This window comes from Python bivittatus, unplaced genomic scaffold, assembly GCF_059951505.1.
Source record: "Python bivittatus isolate LINGU-HERP-01145 unplaced genomic scaffold, Pbiv_v1 ctg000580_np1212, whole genome shotgun sequence".
Lineage (NCBI taxonomy): Eukaryota > Metazoa > Chordata > Lepidosauria > Squamata > Pythonidae > Python > Python bivittatus.
In genome coordinates, this window is record NW_028277087.1 from 7,411,586 (window position 1) to 7,428,947 (window position 17,362).

Below are 17,362 nucleotides of genomic sequence, written 5' to 3' on the forward strand. Positions count from 1 at the left end.
CCCACACACACATATCCTCTATCCCAGTGTTGTCCAAACTTGGCCACTTTAAGATGGCTGGCTGGGGAATTCTGGGAGTTGAAGTCCACTCATCTTAAAGTGGCCAAGTTTGGACAACACTGCTCTATCCCCTTTCCCCCCCCCGGGAAACATGTCAAAGAGTGCCCCTTCTTCACCTTTCCCCAGGTGGGTGTTGATGCTCATGTACCGTGCCGTTCCTGTCAGGCTCTTGTGCTCTCGGTAGGGGATATGCTTTTTGGTCTCTGGGTCAATGTACTCTTTGGCCAGGCCAAAGTCAATTATGTGGATGGTGTGCTGACGCTTGCTTCCGGGCCGCCCCACCAGGAAGTTTTCTGGCTTTACGTCTCTGTAGATCAGGCTTTTGGTGTGGACGTACTCCATCCGTGTAATCTGGTTAAGAAGCGAAGCCAGGGAGGTTTACTGATCAGAATACAGTTAAAAGCTTGACTAAAACATCCAACATCAGAAGTTCTCTTCCTAGAACTTTTAACAGCAAGATGTGTTCATTCAGCCTGGTAAGCCCACCTACAAAAATTACTACTCTCTAATTTTTTGAGATTAACCTTTCTTCAAGCTCAGTAAGGAAACAAAGCTACTCTGCAGGTTAAAGAGAAAACTAGCTTCTACTGCGTTTTTGTGCTGAAGATTTTTCTCCACACAAATCAAGAAGGCTAATGAAGGAAGAATTGAGCAACTCACTGCCTTGGCAGCTGCTCCTTAAACCAGAGAATTCCAGGTTACTGGAATGCTTTAACTGAGCAGGAGGCTGGACTGGTTCTAAGTCAAGGGAATTCTGGGAGTTGAAGTCCACATATCTTAAAGTTGTCAAGGTTGAGAAACACTGCTCTACAGAATGGATGCTCACCAGTTGGATGGCAATCATAAGAACGGTCTTGAGAGTGAATGTCCGGTCACACAGGTCAAAGAGGTCTTCCAGGCTTGGGCCCAGCAACTCCAAGACCATGGCGTTGTACTTTCCACATGGGCCAAAGTAGTACACCTGAGGGATTCCTTCTGGAAAGGGTGGAAAATAAAGTGGTGTGGGTGCAAAGGGATGGTTGGGAGAGGTGAATATGACTCTACATTTTACTTCTAGATTACGAAGCCACAAAGATAAGCAGCCTATGATATGCCACATGCAGGAATATAAATGGATAGCACTATAACAGAGTGTTGAAATGTCACACTCGCTGGCCTTAGGGCAGTTACTCCAGGTGGCATCTGTGGGACTCCATTTAAAAAAAAAAATCTGAAATCTTGTAAGATCCCCAAACTTCCAGATGTTTTAGTTCCTGTCAGCATTAGCCCATGGCAATTGTGAATTATAATCCAAAAAGGCATCAAGTTACCTAAAATACAGCCTTCCCTGAGTCTAGCTCAACTCCTGGTTACTATCAGAATATGCCCATAATGGTTTTTGGGGGGCAATAACACAGGAGTTATTCCTACAGGACCTACTCCTACTTGCCTTGTTCCATGACAGAAAATACCGTGTTTCTGCTGTGGACAGAAAAGCGAATGAGGGAAAACACAATGGAATATGTCAGAGGAGGGCATGGTTGGTTGGTAAGTGCCATTCTGCAGCTCCTATTTGAAGGCCTTATAATCCCTGGGGAGAGAAAAGTCTTCTCTATGTGTACCCCAGCTTTTCCTTTGTACTGTATTTTTAACAGATGAAATTTTAAAGTATTATTCACACATGAGTCCACAGAAGATAAAAAATGTAAAAATGTACCACACAGCAAAATCTTTAAACACCTGCAGCAGAATCAATACGCAAATAAAAATTCATTATTACTGAGGTGAAGTTTTTATTAAACAATAAAAGCCTAAGGAAAAAAGAGCTTTAGAAGGAAGAATGATTAGGACAGTGGGGACAGGAGAGAGATTAGTAATAAGATAATCAGTGTTAACAAGGCTTATTAAGAAAGCATGTTCCAAGCACTAAGCTTCTTACAATCACTCTTAAAACAAAGCAACAATTCCTTTGTACTCATGAGGACAAGAAAACTGAAAGAACTTAAAAAAAAAAAAAGTCCTCTGGGTAGTTCTACAAGTCTGTTGCTTTTACTCACCTGCATTGCCAAGCTGTTTGTAGAATCGGTACTCCAAATGCAACTGAGGAGCTCTGGATTTGATAGGTTCCTAGAGAAAGGAAAAGTTACAAATCCTATTATCACCCCTGTTAATGAAACAGGAGGTAATTACAAACAAACAGGGAAGGTGATTGTTGAGTGGAGGCAAACTAAGGCTGCAGGACCACCTGACTGAACGCAATGGGACTTGCATCTGAGTAAACGTTCAGGCCATCAAGCCAACTCTATGCTCAGTGCAGGAATCATTCAAAGCCCACCAATTAGCCCGACCCTCCAACTGTGTTGCGACCACAACTCCCAGAATTCTTTCCAAAAAACAAAATGGCAATGCCAGCTAGGCACTTGGGGAGATGGAATCCCAGCACTTCTGGAAAGAATGCAGTTAGGGCAGACTACATTAAAGAAGGGGGGACAAATTGTTAGGGATGGCTGTGATAGCAAAACAGAAGAACTAGCCAAGTTCTAACTCCTTCCAGTAATTATGGGGAGAAATACCAACGCACCACCAATTTTAGAAGCATAGTCACATTAGTAAGTCTCAGCAAGAACAGGCTGGAGCCTTGTGGTACTTGAAAGGCTAGGACAATCATTACGGGCCAAACATTTGTGGGATTTTCATCAAGCCAAACCTTCCGCTGCTATCAGCCTTTGAGGCGCGACTAGATGACTTGATTTTTTTCACAGGACAAGTTCATATGCATCAATCAATATTTTACCCTAACTTAAAATCAAAGTGACAATTATTGTGTGAAGTTTCTCACTTTCTTGAGAGGAACTGTTCTCTCTCTAACCGATTCACTGGAGACTGGCTGCTAATCCAAACAGACCACACTAAGCATGACAGAGATCAACAGTGTGACCACTGTAATATGAAAGACAGATTTAGATCCACAGCCCAATAGCAGGCCACAAGCCTGGCATACAGAAGAATCTAGGTACATTCATTTAAAAGGAGCAAATACTTGCGAACTCTCACCAGTCGGAAGAGTCAGTACTGGTGAGCTAAATTAATTCAACACTGACTTTGCACGAGGCAAGTAATAAAACCAGTCTGCACTTAGCAAAGCAAAATTCAGAACCAAGAAAAAACCAGGTGAAGGAAGGAAGGAGAGTGTAACACAGCCTTCTCTAATGTATTTATTCCAGATAGGAATGGATTCTAACTCCTAGAATTCCACATGCTGGCTATAGAGTTATGGGGGTTCCTGTTTCAAAATGTGTGGTGGGCACTAGGTTGGAGAAGGCTGTAATAACACATACATGCCCTGGGTATATGGGGCCATAAGCGAAATGATGGGAAACTCCAGGACTCCAACACTCAGGGGAATATGCTGGCTGTTTTGGATGTAGAGAACTAGATTCAAATCACTCTTTAGCCCCTAATATAAATCATGACATTTGGCTTCTATTAATTTATAGGACTGCAAAGAGGATAACAACTGCTATAGAACAGGGGTCTTCACACTCTTTAAAGCTGTGGAACTTAGTTAAAAAAATATTTATTGGAATCCTTGATCTGCAAAACGGTGCCATGGTGTTTTTTTCATGGGAGAACAAGCCCCATCCTTTTCGCTGTACTTTTGGCTGTGCTTGAGTTAACTTCTTTGTTTTGTTCCATCCTTGGTCTCTAATGGAAACTCATCAAGTTCTCAAGAATCTTAGGGATCCTAGAAACACAGTTTGAAAAACCCTGATTTAGAGGACAGGGTATACATGTGAACTAAGTAAAACAGGATTTTCCACAAACTCTGGATTATTTCAGTAATGCAAGGCAATACAATGTTTTCTCCATCTCCTCCAAGAACCTGGAAACATCAGATCAGTAATATGTGTCTAGTTCAGTGTTTTTCAAACTTGGCAACGTTAAGATGTGTGGACTTCAACTCCCAGAATGCTGGCTGTGGGATTCTGGGAGTTGAAGTCCACACATCTTAAAGTGGCCAAGTTTGAAAAACACTGATCTAGTTTATTAGAAATTAGTGGGAAGGAAGGAAAGGAGCAGTTTCAAAGCCTGACCACAAAATGCACTAGAAATAAGCTTACCAACTTGATTGCTACATATTCATTTGTGTAGAGGTTCTTCCCTGTAAAATAAGAAAGAGAATTGAGAGAAAAACAAACATTTCCCATTTAGGATCATTGCACTGGGAGATCACTCAAGACAGTTTTGTGGAGAAAATATGCTAACAATACTCTGACTTCTAATTTAGGGGCATACTGGTGGACTGAAAAAGACTGAAGAAGTCATGAACACAGAGCCTGCTCATTAAAGGACAACTCACTGACCACAAAACAAGATTTAAACAGACATCTGCTGCATGAATCTAGAGACAACCAGAATGCGATGAGTGTCCCCCCTGGTTGATGCAAAATAAAAACTCTCACAAGAGATGCAAAACAACAATGTGGTTTTTTGGGTAGGAATATACAAGTGGTTTGCCACTGTCTGGCGATGCTTTTTCAACTGCCCAGTCTAGCCTACAGCCCGGCCCTGGGATTTCCGTGTAGTGTCCCTTCAAAGTACAAACCGAGTCTGACCTTGTTTAGCTTTTCCAAGATCAGTAAAGACTGGCTAGGCGCTGCCCCCTGTTGCAAAACTCCAATGAAAAAAACCTAAAATAGATGATAAAAAGGACCGTTCTCTTTTTGACATTCCAGACACAGGAAATGTCAACCAAACGAAATCACACATGGCTTTCAGAACTGATAACCTGACCATGATTCTCTCTATTTATTGGCTATTTAAGTGTCATCTCCCCTTTTCACCCAAAAAAGGAGGATCACATCCTTTTTCCCCACATTCATGGCTAAAGGGTAATGCAATTAAAAAAAAATGGCAACAGAGGCACAGGACCTGCTTCAGAGAGAGGGAGAGAGAAAGACTGTAGACCGGGCCTGTATAACCTGCGGCCTGCCGCCATTTTTAAAAAACTCAATTAAATTCACTGCCATTACACACGGCTGCTGCCAGGAAGGATCTACTGCCACCATCCCAAAAGACACACTGTTGAGCGCCTCCAAGCCTCACCGATGCCCCCAAGTCCATCGCTGCTACTGCTTTGCTCGCCACCGAACAACTGATTGGCACACCAGCTATTCCTTTGTGGCCCGCAACTGTTTTTAATTTTATCAAGATGGTCCTTTCTATAAGTTGTGCAGGTCTGCTGTAGATAGAAAGGGAGCTGGAAGGGACCATTTATGAATGCAGCCATCCTAGTTAAAGTGCCCCCCCTGCAAAATGTGATTGTCTAGCCCAGTGTTGTCCAAACTTGGCCACTTTAAGATGAGTGGACTTCAACTCCCAGAATTCCCCAGCCAGCATGTTGAATATGGAGTGGAGTTGAAGTCCACTCATCTTAAAGTGGCCAAGTTTGGACAACACTGGGCTAGCCTGCCTGAACACATTTAGAGAAGCAGCACTCACCACTACCCTTGGTAGATGATTCCTCTCATCATACAGATTTTTCTTCCTACTGGAATCCTGTAACTTCCGATAACTTAGGCCCTTTATTCTGTATCCTACACTCAATGAAATGCTTGAAAAGTATTGTCATATTCTAACTCCTGTCTCATCTTCTTTTCTCAAGATGAAACACAGCAGTTCCCTTGGTACTTCTTCATAAACCAGTTTCCATTCCCTTGATCATCAGGGGAGGACAGGGTTATCAAAGGCTCCAGACTGGGAGCAACCTACCTTCAATTACCAGTTGCAGGGAAACAATAAATAATAGCAAAAGAGAAGTATATCTTACCGTCTGCTTGCAAGCCCTTCAAAAGCATATGGGTGGCCATTGCTAGAATTAAAATGGACTGAAATGGGCCTTGGACTGAACCAACAGAGTTACTTATATTTTTTATCATCCTTGACCATCTTTCTCTATATTTCTTATAATTTTTCTGAGCAATTCTTAAAACATGGTGACCAAAACTGGGTGTAATATGCATCCTGACCAATGCAGAATAGAATGGAATTATTATTTCCTGAGATTTGGAAATTATCATTCTACCGATGCAACCTAATACTGCATTTGCTTTTTTGGCAGCCATGTCTCGCTGCTAACCCATATTCAGCAGGTGATCAACACCAATTCCAAGATCCTTTTTGCATGTATTACTACTAGGCCAGGTATCCTCCCATCTTTCATCTGTGTGTTTGATTTTTGTTCAAAATAAAAAGTGCTGCATCTGTCTCTTTTAAAGTTCAATGTTATTTCCAGCCCATTTCTCTAATCTATTGTGATCATTTTGTTTCTGTTGTCTAGATTCTTAACCATCCTGCCCAGTTTTATATCACCTGCAAATTTAATAAGTATTTCCTCCACACCTCTTCATCCAGGTCATTCATAAAAAAAGAAAAGAAAAAACACTGAAGAGCACAGGTAGTCTTCATTTAGCAACCACAATTGGGACAGGTAACTTGGTTGTTAAGCAAAGCAGTTGCTAAGTGAAACCATGTCTGTGCTTACAATCTTATTTCAGCTTTCCTTTGCTTTACAGACCAGTAAAGGTCATAAATGAGAGGGTTGGTCGCAAAGTTACTTTTTCATCACCACTGTAACTGCAAACAGTTGCTAAACGAGGCAGTCACTAAACAAGGGCTACTTGTATAGGGCTTAGGAGTAAACACTGTGGTGATCCACTGAATACCTCACTCCAGTCTGAAGTGGAACTATTAATTTCAGTACAATTTTCAAACCAACTATTAATTTAATAGGCACATTATTCAACTCATACTCCGTTAGCTTGCTGATCAGAATATCATGGGGCACTTTTTCAAATGCTTTACTGAAATCAAGATATATTACGTCCACAGCTTTCCCACACTTTACTACAGAAGGCAGCCAATCAAAAAATGATGTCAGCTAATCTTACAAGACTTGTTCTTGATAAATCCATGGTAATATACAGTAGTCACTGCACTGTAGTTTCCTGTTCTACTTATTCTGTACTCCATTCATTCTGAGATTTCTCAAGACCAGCCAAACCACCAGCACATTCCTTCAGTACCCTGGGATGCAATCCATCTGGGCCTAGAAATTTCCAAGTCAGTTATATTCTTCATAAACATCCCATGGACTAAAATGGGAGTTGAGAAGCTTGCTTTTTCTTTACTGTCATTCTTTTCTATTGCCACTAAGCAGTTGGCATACTGTTTCTCTTCCTTTTATTTTGGACATACAAAGTCCAAAAGTAAACCTTTGTTACTCCTTTTAGCATCCTGCAGCTTTAGTCTTTCTGACACTAACTCAGCCAATTCTGGTCTATCTCTGTATGCTCTTCCTTAGTAACCTGTCCTTTTCCAACCTCCCACAGACACGCTTTTTGATTCTCAGATATTCATTAAGCTCATGGACATAAACTGGCTTCTTCTACTGTTGGAACTGTTTGCAATTTTACTTTCAGTGTCTCTTTTTTATGAGCACTTCCCCATCTTGCCCGGTAACCAGCAGGCACAGCTGCCGCCAGTCTCTGAAGATGAGGAGTATAAGCTGCCCCCCACCCCAATGCAAGGGCTTGTCATGCAGAGAGGAGAGCAGAGCAAGGCTCCTCACAAGAAAAGAGCCTCGCCCTTCTAAATGAGCAACACCGGGGCTGCTCCTATTTAAGAGCAGCAGTGAGCTTAAGCCTCCCCATTGGCAATAAGTGCTCATTTTCCCAGACTCCATGTGCCTTGGCTCCTGATTTGAAACCTCCTGATTTTGACTCTGGACCTGGACTGGCTGACAAACCTTCTACAATGTTTGGACCCTTGGACTTCGCTTGACCACTCTCGTGCCTGCTGTTTTGGACTAGGACTCTTTTAAGGCAAGCTTGCTGAACTTTTGGGGACTTGTTTCTCTACTGTGTGTGTGCGCATGCAAGTTCATCTGCACTCACATTTCCTTTATTTACTTCACAAAACTTATCAGTAAAGTTTGTAACCACCTCTCTGTGTGCTTGGCCTGGGACAGGACATCATCTACCATGAATTCATTGCTTTGGATTCTGTTTTTTTTCTTGGTTCAAGGTATGGTTTCCACTCTACACAGCTTTAATTTCTCTTAAAAATCAAGAATTCCAGGCTTCTATGGACACTTCCCCTAAAAATTGCTGCCACCTCCACTTTGTCTATTAAGTCTTCCATATTAGTTAGTATGAAATTATTGGTTAATATCTGATCCCCCTGAGATTAGATCAGAATCCTCATTACTGGCTTTCCAAAAACAATTAAGGACAGAGGCCAGGCCTCTGGGGAATGGTCACTATTACACTTAAGGTTTAACGGTTGCTTGTGTTTTTAATCAGCTTTTACGTTTTTACTCTGTTTTTATGTGGTAAAAAGCCAGTAAATAAATAAATAAATATCTGGTGGTATATAAACATAAAGAAGGGGAAATGGTGCTGATGCACTCACAAGCATAATACAGTAAGCAAACAGAATAGCTGACTTTTCCTTGCCTTCCTCTCCTCTTTGAATGAGAGAGCTGTCAGCGAGACGTCAGGAATTTTCTGAAAGGTTTACAACAGGCACAATATCTTCAACCCCGTAGGCCTTTCAGGAGACCTTAAAAGCCTGGATCTTCCCTCTAGCAAGGGTGCTAGTGGAGCCTGGCTCTGTGGTTTGCTCTGCTTTGTTAAGGAGCTGGTGATTTTTACCTGGCGTACTGCTCTTTTCACTGGTTTGAATGCTTTTGTTTTATGCCTGGTTAGCTGCCCGGAGTTATTGGATTAAGGATGGGCAAACAAATAAATGAGTCTCCCAAGTATGGTGGGATGATTAATGCCCCCATTCCTACTGCTGCAATTTGTTTTGGGAAAATCATCCACATGTTCGGCCTGAATGGTTGATCGGCAGCAGTCACCAATCACAGCAGGTGGCAGAATCTAGCCAACCTTGGCTGATTTTAGGGAAGCGAAACAGGACCAGGCCTGGTTAGTATTTAGACAGCGAAATCCCAGAGCTACAGACTGGGAAGGCAAAAAACATCCTGGAAAAATGCAATGGTAAGCCATTTCCAATTAAAACTCCACAGACATAGATATGTAACCACTAGGAGTGAAGTCAAACTCAAGGGAGTTTATCAATTTTTAGTAGGTACCAACAACCATCTTGGTTTTTAGTCTTTCTTTCACATTTTAACCCATACGGTTACCAGAGCATCAAGTACGCTCCCCAGAACTTGTGTGTAGACGAGGGTACACAAAGATGTAACGATACCTTGGATATCTTTAATACCCAAGGTATTTGCTCTTGCTTCCATTCCTCTTGAGTAAGTTGCCTTTTTCAATTGCTATATCCATTTATGAGACTATCCCATCAGGTCTCAATTATAGCCATTAAAATCATATTTTTCTTCCTGTAATAAGAGTTCAAGGTCATCTTGTTTTTTTCTCATACTCTGTCAGGTAATTGACTTCCTGATTTTTCAGTGAGTAGGTTAACAGGCCTTAGTACAATTATCTCTGATTTATTCCAGTGGGGCACAGATTTTTATCTGAAGTTCTTATTCCTGGGTTTTCATTCCCAATCCCCATACTTAAAGCATTAAAGCGTGATGTTCTTCAGCCAAACACATCATTCTTAAGTTTTTCTCCAGTGCAATCCATCTTGCCCTAGCAGGCCATCATCCTTAACACAGACCATGGTCCTAGAAACTAAATCCCTCCTGTCAACATCATTTCCATGGCCAGCCATTCTCCTGTGATATTCACAATATTTTTCTTTCCCTTTCAAGTCTTCTTCCATAAACGGGAAGGATGGATACAAACTACAGAAGAAACTCCTTTCCATTTTTTAAAAATTATGTTGGAATGATAGACTCATTTTAAACACTCATCTAAAAAGCAGGTATCCAAGACCTTATTTTTTAAGAGCAGGGTGGAGAGCTTGATGCTCTTCAGGATCTAATTCCCTTGTTGGTCACAGCAATATTGCCCAATTTTCTATTTAAATACTACATTTAAAGAGCCATATTTAAAATTTAAATATTTGCTTTCACTTAGGTGTTGAAGATTGACTGCAAACACGCAAACTGAATGCAAATCCAGAGTGAAACCAGTACCACCCTAGCAGGCTTTGTTTTTTAAAACTCCACATAAAATACATTTTTTACTAGTTTGATTGAAGTCACTTTCAAAATGCCATGAAATTTTCATCAAGCAAACAGGTTAGAAGGCAGAGGGAAAAAGGATAAGGAGGGGTAAAATGTGTGCAAATGGGATATCATCAAATATAGAGTTACCTTTTTTTTGTAACTTTTTTTTTTTATAACTTTTGGATATTTTTAAAATTTCTAGGGGCCTAAGGGACAAATTGTCTTCCTTAAAACGTATAGAAGGTCAAAGTGTTCATTTTCCTCCTTAAAAGCTCCACCACAAAATGGGTCCTGGCTTTGCCCATTTTTGGAGTGTGGCCCTCAAGATGCCATGGAAAACCTTATGTGGCCCTTGAGTTAATGAACATTGCTCACTCATGCATCAAGGGATTTTACAAGGTTGGTCCATCAAAAATACACCCCAAAATTATTACATTATTTTTACACCATTAGGTAATATCTTTATCAGGGCTACCTAAAATGGATGGCTCCAATAAAAGGGTGCTACAAGCAGTTAGTAGTAGCTGGGGATGGGATAAAAGGCAAATCTGTTTTGAATTAATTCCAATAAACTTATACTGAATTAATTCAATACATTTGCTATGATTACTTTCCCCCATTTGTCACATTAAGAGCTATGATCTGAGCTCTGCAAAATACACCTAAGTTTATAGGGTGGACAAGCTAGATCCCTTTCATATATATATTGCTTTATTTACATAAGCCTTCACCAATCTGGCTTCTTTAAAAACATCTGTCATACTATAGAGAACCTTCCATTAGCTGCTCCCTTCTCCTCCTCCTGACCAAGGAGGCCTGTGGATTGTAAACATTTCAATTATACGTGCAATGTGCTGGTGGTCCCACGCATACCTTTAATGTTGGAACATGAATGTATTAAGTCACTGCTAAAAAGCCTATGGCCCGCCACCATCATCCCCCCTCCCCAAAGTAATTTGTCCTTGCAACTCAGCACATGCAATGCATCTTTCCAACACCTGCTTCCTCACATCATGCAGACTTTCCCTCTGACCTTTTATTCCAAATACTCTCAAGTATTTAACCGGAAAAAAAAAAGGGGGGGAAGGAAGGAAAGAAAGAAAGAAGGAAGGAAGGTAAGTGGGTAGGTGATTGGAATACAGCAGGGGAGATGAGCTTCAGTGCTTCTATTTCCAGCTCTGGTGGACACCAGGTTTTGGTGTCCTTGGTAGAGAAGCCTTTCCAATTGGATCTCTTCACTACCACCACCATCATGACCAAGACAAGAACCCCCTGAAGTTTCTTTCCTGGAAGAGATTCTGTGTTGTGCTGAAAAGTTACCCCAACTTCAAAATATTCTGAGTTAACATTCACCAACTGCAGCTCTTTTGGAAAAACCAGAGCCAAACACAGCAGTTTGTAGACTTATTCCATTTCCACTTTGGGCTACTGTAATATACTCAATGTGGTCCTGCCCTTGAAGGCTGCTTGGAAGACTCAGTGGATTAAGAACCATGTTGATGCACTTCGCCTTGGTCCTATGGTTTAGCTCACACTGACACAACTGTGTCCCACTTACATATACTTCCAAATTTGTTTCCAAACTCAATTAAAAGCATTAATTTTGGCTTTAAAACAAAGGCCATATATCATCCTTCCCCCAAAACTTTGGTATACACATACATGTTAAGCTCTTCCGCATGTTATCTCTGAATTATATATTTTTTTTTAATTGAGAAAGGAAAAATTGAGAAATGATTGAACACAAGAGGCATAATTGTATTAACTCATTAATTAATGCAACCTTCACCCACACACTAGGGACTTAAGTCAAGCTCTTTCAACTCCAAAGCAAATTCTCAGATGGTGAGACGAAGCAGGTGCACCAATGTCCCCAAGACTGTGGCAACTGAGTGTGCAGCGTGAAATGAGGAGAGTCACACAGTTACTTCTTCCCCACTGCAGCAGTAGGCCTAAGCCCACAAGGGTCTCTCCTCACTCCCCACAGAGAGCCAAAAAATGACCTTGGAGAAACTATGCAGAAATGGTTACAGAAACAAAAGCAGGTTTTCTCTGCCTGGGAAACAGAGAAAGCATGAGAAAGACACTCAGGCTGGATCCACCCTAATTTACTGGGTAACATGAGGAAGGGAAGGGAAAACATAGTCATTCTTCCAAGATATTGTTACTATAGTCTATGTCAATAAAGTAGAGTTTATTTATATTCAATTATATGATTTATATGGCCGCCCATCTCACATGAGTGACTCTGGGCAGTGCCCAAGGATTAAAAACACACAAAAAACATGCCACATAACCCCTGGCGCCCAAGGATAAACCCCACTCACAGAAGGAAAAAAAGCACAACAATAACAGCAGAGCTCATCTAACCTCCTGACTCAAACACCTGGGGAAACAGCCAGGTCTTTAGTGCCTTACGAAAGGCTAACAGGGTTGGGACCATCCAAATCTCCAGGAAGACGCTGTTCTGTAGGGCAGGCATTGCCACTGAGAAGGCACAACTCTGGGGTCCAAGAAGATGACTTGAAGGGATCTGGAGCATGCCTGTTCTACTAGATCTGATGGGGTAAGCAAAAACAATGGGGGAAAGGCAGTCCCACAAATAGCCTGGCCCTATGCCGTGTAAGTCCCAGTCTAACATGTGGAATCTGTTTCTGGATCTGGCCTATCTCAAAGGGCTGACATCAATAATGAAAGCTTGTATTCTCCCTTCCCTCCCTCTTTTGAACATGCATAGTGATGTCATACGCATAAGGTTCAGGCCTGGTATTGCGACATTATGATGTGCATGTTGTCATTTTGACAAAACTTCAAGATTCAGCCAACATTTCTAAGAAGAGCTTTGGCTTGATGAAGTCCAAAGACTCCCTGGATGCACCTCCAGAATGAATCCTTATTTTTTGCTATTATCATTGGAGCATCATGGGGCACTTAGTTAAAGTAGACATGAAATCTAAGGGCTGGTAAAAATAATAATCATAATCATAATGAAAGCAGCAATAAAGCCAGAGAACAGAAGGTGGTGACACTCACAAGTGGCTAAAAAGAAGCAGGGTGATTCATATTCCACAAGTAACATAAAAAAGAAACATCACTTCAGAGTTTTGTTGCCGTGTCTCAAATGCATTTCAAGCTCTTCTTCATCAGAAGCAGCTAAAGGCAAACTGTTCAAAACACCTAATGCACTATATGCAAGACTTTAATACCTTACGCCAATGCAGGCCACTTGACAATTTTGCATATATTTAATTATAAAGAGGAACTTGCCATTTCCTGTCAGTATCTTTCTCCCCCTTAGACTGAGGCCAAAGGATTCATGGAAATACAGTGTGTACCAAAAGTGAGGCCCCATGGATAATTTATTATGTAAACCACATTAAATGTTTGAATTGGTTGCCATTTTCTTCTAAACACTTCCTTAATCATTTGACGTACAACCTTTGAACATTCCCAAGTACAGTAACACATTCTCTGAAAAAAAAAATTAATTAATAACATTAATAGAACATTGGATTGGCCTATGGGGCCTGACTTTGGGTATATCCTGTATACCCAAAGGCACAGCGTAAATATACGAATGGAAAATATTCATATCAAGAAGTCTTTTGGGAAGGCACCCTGGGCAGAGCTGTTTAAGGGAATGAGAAACTTGGTTATTTTTTTCCATCATTATTTAGGTACCCTTAGTAAATTGGGTATTTAGAACAATTTGCAGCAGGAAACCCTCAAATGGACAACACTTCAAAGCCCTTGTTTTGAGATGCTCCCTCTAAGTCAATAAAGACAAAATACTGAGCTGGTATATAAACTGTGCTGAGAAAAAAAAAACAAAAACAGATTAGAGTGACCTGTATTTGTTTCATTTAAGAAACAGATCTTCTCTATTTACATAATCTATTTTGCATGGGAAAGTTGAACTTCCACCTTCTCCACCCAAACGCAGTCCTTCACTATGCACTTTTTTTTTTTTTTAATTTGTTAAATGGGAATTTGATTGACTGCCTGACATATATGCCAAAGGTCTTTAGGGAGTAAAGGGGGAGATTAAGTGGCATGGGCAAAAGTGAAGGAAAGAAACAGATAATCCTCTGCATTTGCAAGGATGTAGGGAAAACTATAGCCTTAATACAGAGTGATTGACAGAGGTGTTTATCATCTGGCAATGTCAGCAAAGCTACTTGGTTCTGGGGATCAACTGGTTGCTGAGAGCTGAGAAGTTCATTGTGAACAGGACACATCTACAAAACTGTATCTGATTTGTTGCGAACTGCCGACAGCAGCCCAGCCTATAAACGATTTTCAAAACTTCCTGCTTCCAGAAGTTGATTCATCAGCCAAGAGGCTGAATCTCTACATATATTTATACAACCGCCCTGAGTTCCACTGGTTAGATGGGTGATTGTATAAATTTGCATGTAATTACATGGCATGGAAGCTGCTCTACATAGAGTTGTATGCAAAATTTAGGCACCCCTGATCAAAAGGTATGTTTCAATTAATTCCTAAGCAAACAGAAGCTAACCCAACCTCTATATGGTACAAGGTTAAACATCCTTCTGAAAATTTGAATGCATAATTTAAATTTGCTTACTGATTCAAATTTAACAGAACTATGAATATGGCAGGTGCCAAAGTCTGGACAGCATTCCAGTTGATTCACTGCTATTCCTGTTTTTACAATAAAGTTGTTAATAAGCTGCAAAAAGGTGATTGAGTCATTAGGCTCAAAATTAGCCAGGTGAAGATAATTCCACAGGCAAACAAATACTCTGACCCTTCTAAGCTCTCCGTTTGGGATTGCTGTTTGGTCTACTTTCCACAATTATGGGCTCCTCCAAGCAGCTGAGCATTTTGTGAGAATGAATTATCATTCATTCTCACAAAACAAGGGAAGACTATTTAAAAATCTCTAAATGCTTCCAGATAGCAACTTCAACTGTGAGAAACTGTTAAAAATGGAAGTTACATGGAACTCTTGAAGTCAAGGCAAGATCTGGAAGACCAAGAAAAATATCTGCTGGAGGTACGCAAAACCCAGCCAGGTCTGCTGAAATGACCTGCAGAAAAGTTTAGTTAACACTGGAGATGCTGTCCACAGGACAGTGCTTACACAACAGTGATCTGTGTGGAACACATGCCAGAAGGAAATTTTCTCTAATCTAATCTCTAAACACAAAAAGTCACAATCGAAAATATGTGAAATGAAAGTTTAATAACACTGAAATGATTTGAAGCAAACAAACTGATAAAACAAAAATTAAACTGTTCAGCCACAATCACACAAGAGAAAAAGGCTTGAAGCATCTTGCCAACCATTAAGCATGGGAAGAATCTATTATGCTTTGGGATTGGTGTTAAAGCCAGTGGCACAGGAGATACTGTACAGGTGGAAGGAAGAATTGATTCTACTAAATATCAACATATGCTAGAGGTTAATGTTCCAGTCAGTGAAGAAACATAAGTTTAAAAGATATTGGATATTTCAGCAAGACGATATTCTGAAACATACCTCCAAAACAATCCTCAAGTATTTACTTACATGAAAGAAAAACAAAGGTTCTGGAATGGCCTTTACTGTCCCCAAACCTGAACATTATTAAAAATCTCTGTGGAGAAATCAAACATGTAGCATGTGCAAAGAGAGCTAAGAATATTTCTAAGCTAGAAGAGTTCTACAAGGAAGAGTGGAGAAAAGTTCCAAAAGGAAGAACAGAAAGAATTTTAGCTGGCTATAGAGAACATTTGGAAGTTGTTATTTTTGCCAAAGAATGTGTTACAAAATACTGTCCAAGCTTATATACCTAGTTTATTCACTATTTTCTTATTATAAAGGTGCTTACAACCGTATGAGGATGTATTCAATTTTGCAGAAAGATGTCACGTTCAGCCTTGTATCATGCAGAGATTGTGTCAGCGTCTGTTCCCAAACAGATTAACTGAAACATACAATTTGATCAAGGGTGCCATGTGCATGTACCTCTACTACAAGGGATTCTGGTGTGGGTTTTAAGGTAAAAATCTTCACCTTCTCGAGCACACAAGTGTATCTTTACCATCAACCTGCAAAATGTGATTCCTTTTTACATTGTGAATTTACACAGTTAATAACTGGACTTTCCTTCTCTGTATCTCAAAACATCAAAGTCTGCTATCCAGAGATAGGCACAAGACAGCAGGTGGCTCAGAAAATAGAGCCAATTATCTACTGCACTCCAGGAATTCTAATGTGCAAGTTACGAATGATCAGAAATTCTAATACTCTTGGGATCGATGCACACACTATTTTATGTATGGTTTGAAGACCATGGTTTATGGCTTTACATTATATGGGCAAGGTGCAATCATGTGTGGCCTTTTCGTGAGGCTCTGAAGCCTTCCAAAGCCTCATGAGAAAGCTGCATGTGATTGAAACAAGGCCGCACACAGCCTCAGGAACGCCTGGAGCAGCCAGCAACTGTGTTGCAAAGGGCCAGGCCAGGCACGCCTCATCCGTAGTGCAAGGAAGAAGACGACAAAGGTCAACTGGGAGTGGCAAGCCTGGCAAGGCGAGCAGACTGCAGGGCGGCAGAGTGAGCAGAGTCCAAGGCACCCAAAAGGGCAGAGATGGAGGAATATAGGCGGGTGCAGGGAGTTGAACAGGAGGCAGAGGAGGCAGTCACTTACCTTACTGAGGCTCAAGACTGGGAGGGACCAAGCTGAGAATGGCTTGGATCAGGGTGAGTCTTTGCCTAAGACTGGTGGAATTCAGTTAACAACGGCAACAGGGACTGCCAGGATTGCCGTCGCTAAGCAATGCGGTCACATGACAACGCACTTTACAACTGCATTGCTTAGAGATGGAAATTCCGGTCCCAGTTATCGTCGTAACTTGAGGACTACTTGTAATTTGTATTTGGGGCAAAGCATTTTACAAGGATGTCAAGAAAAGTACAGAGGGACCTCAGGAATTATTTTACTCTGGAAGAAAGCACCTTATTTCTGGGAGACATTTATGAAGAAGCAAAGATCATATATAATACTGAATTAAAGCAGTGTTGAATTAAAGCAATGTTTTTCAAACTTGGCAACTTTAAGATGTGTGGCTAGGGAATTCTGGGAGTTGAAATCCATACTTCTTAAAGTTGCCAAGTTTGAAAAACACTGAATTAAAGTAACGACCATGGATGATAT

General features: G+C 40.9%; 1 protein-coding gene across 4 annotated transcripts in view; it reads right to left on the reverse strand.

Annotated features, from left to right (window-relative positions):
• Positions 1–17,362, reverse strand: part of CSNK1G2 (casein kinase 1 gamma 2) — a 70,793-nt gene that overhangs the window by 21,244 nt on the left and 32,187 nt on the right. For all 4 annotated transcript variants that reach the window (XM_088149473.1, XM_007431368.3, XM_088149471.1 and 1 more), the window contains 4 exons: positions 4,161–4,201; positions 2,097–2,166; positions 887–1,035; positions 177–411 (listed from right to left, as the gene is read on the reverse strand). In XM_088149473.1, coding sequence (XP_088005599.1) covers positions 177–411; positions 887–1,035; positions 2,097–2,166; positions 4,161–4,201 — 495 coding nt within the window. The remainder of the gene's footprint in view (positions 1–176; positions 412–886; positions 1,036–2,096; positions 2,167–4,160; positions 4,202–17,362) is intronic.